The 997-nt window shown below is 36.7% G+C and overlaps 1 protein-coding gene across 1 annotated transcript in view; it reads left to right on the top strand.

The window, feature by feature from the left end:
- The window catches only part of PTPRJ (protein tyrosine phosphatase, receptor type, J), a 22,866-nt gene extending 22,200 nt beyond the window's left edge, over positions 1-666 (top strand). The window contains exon 26 of the mRNA XM_009998055.1: positions 323-666. Within this exon, the coding sequence (XP_009996357.1) occupies positions 323-481 (159 nt within the window). The 3' untranslated portion in view covers positions 482-666. The remainder of the gene's footprint in view (positions 1-322) is intronic.
- The last annotated feature ends 331 nt before the right edge of the window (positions 667-997 follow it).

Here is a 997-nt window from a genome sequence, read left to right as displayed (position 1 = left end):
TGCTGAAATTACCACTTTGATCCAAAAAGATGTCTGGATTAGATTTAAAAAAGGCTATAAAATTTCCATCATGAAAGTCTTGTAAGAGGTTGTTAAGCATGACAGTAATTTTGAACCTACTTTTTTAAGAGGACTTGATCACATGACATTATGAGGTCCTTTCCAGCCCTATTTTCTATGAACTATACATACAACTTCTCTAAAATACTCTGATAACATTCAGTGCAGTGCATCCAAAACCTGTATTTAGCAGCAGGATTACTTCCAAAATCAGTTTTTTTCTAGAAATATATCACCCTCCTTTTTCTTTTTCTCCCATCAGGACCAGTACGTCTTCCTAAACCAGTGCGTTATGGATATTATTAAATCCCAGAAAGACAAGAAAACTGATCTTATTTACCAAAACATGACAGCCATGGCAATCTATGAAAATTTCACACCTGGGCCAGGCTTTGGGAAGGCCAATGGCTACCACACATAGTCTGGAAGGATGCAGTGTCTCCGGGTGTTACCTGCACATAGGAAAGGCAGATGTTCCACTCTTGTGTTCCAGGATTGTGTGCAGCATCTCGCGTCTGGCTTCTCCAGTGCTGTCTGCATTCAGAGAGGTGATCTGCAGGAGGAAAAACACAATGCTGGCAGGAGCCACAGATTCAGATTTGAAAAACAAAAATCGAGCAAAATTATTTAAAGTTAACAGAGGAATCTTGCTTTTTCTTGGGAATTTAACAGTGCTGATAGCTGAAATAGCATATGCAGTAAGAACAGTGAACTAGAATTTAAACATTAAAATAATAACACAAGCTTTTTATTACAGTTTTACATGATTTCATTTACAGACAGCAGGCTTGTGGGCCATTTTAATATATTTAATTATAAGTTTCAGGAACATATTTTATCTACTGTATCCAGTTACTTAGCTAATAGATACGTGCCTCTGTGATTTATTTTTTTCTGCGTTCCTTTTTATTTAAAAAAGGAGTACAAACAGCTCCTT

Source organism: Chaetura pelagica, unplaced genomic scaffold (assembly GCF_000747805.2).
Source record: "Chaetura pelagica isolate M959 unplaced genomic scaffold, ChaPel_1.0 scaffold195, whole genome shotgun sequence".
Lineage (NCBI taxonomy): Eukaryota > Metazoa > Chordata > Aves > Apodiformes > Apodidae > Chaetura > Chaetura pelagica.
This window is presented reverse-complemented; position numbering and strand designations above follow the sequence as displayed.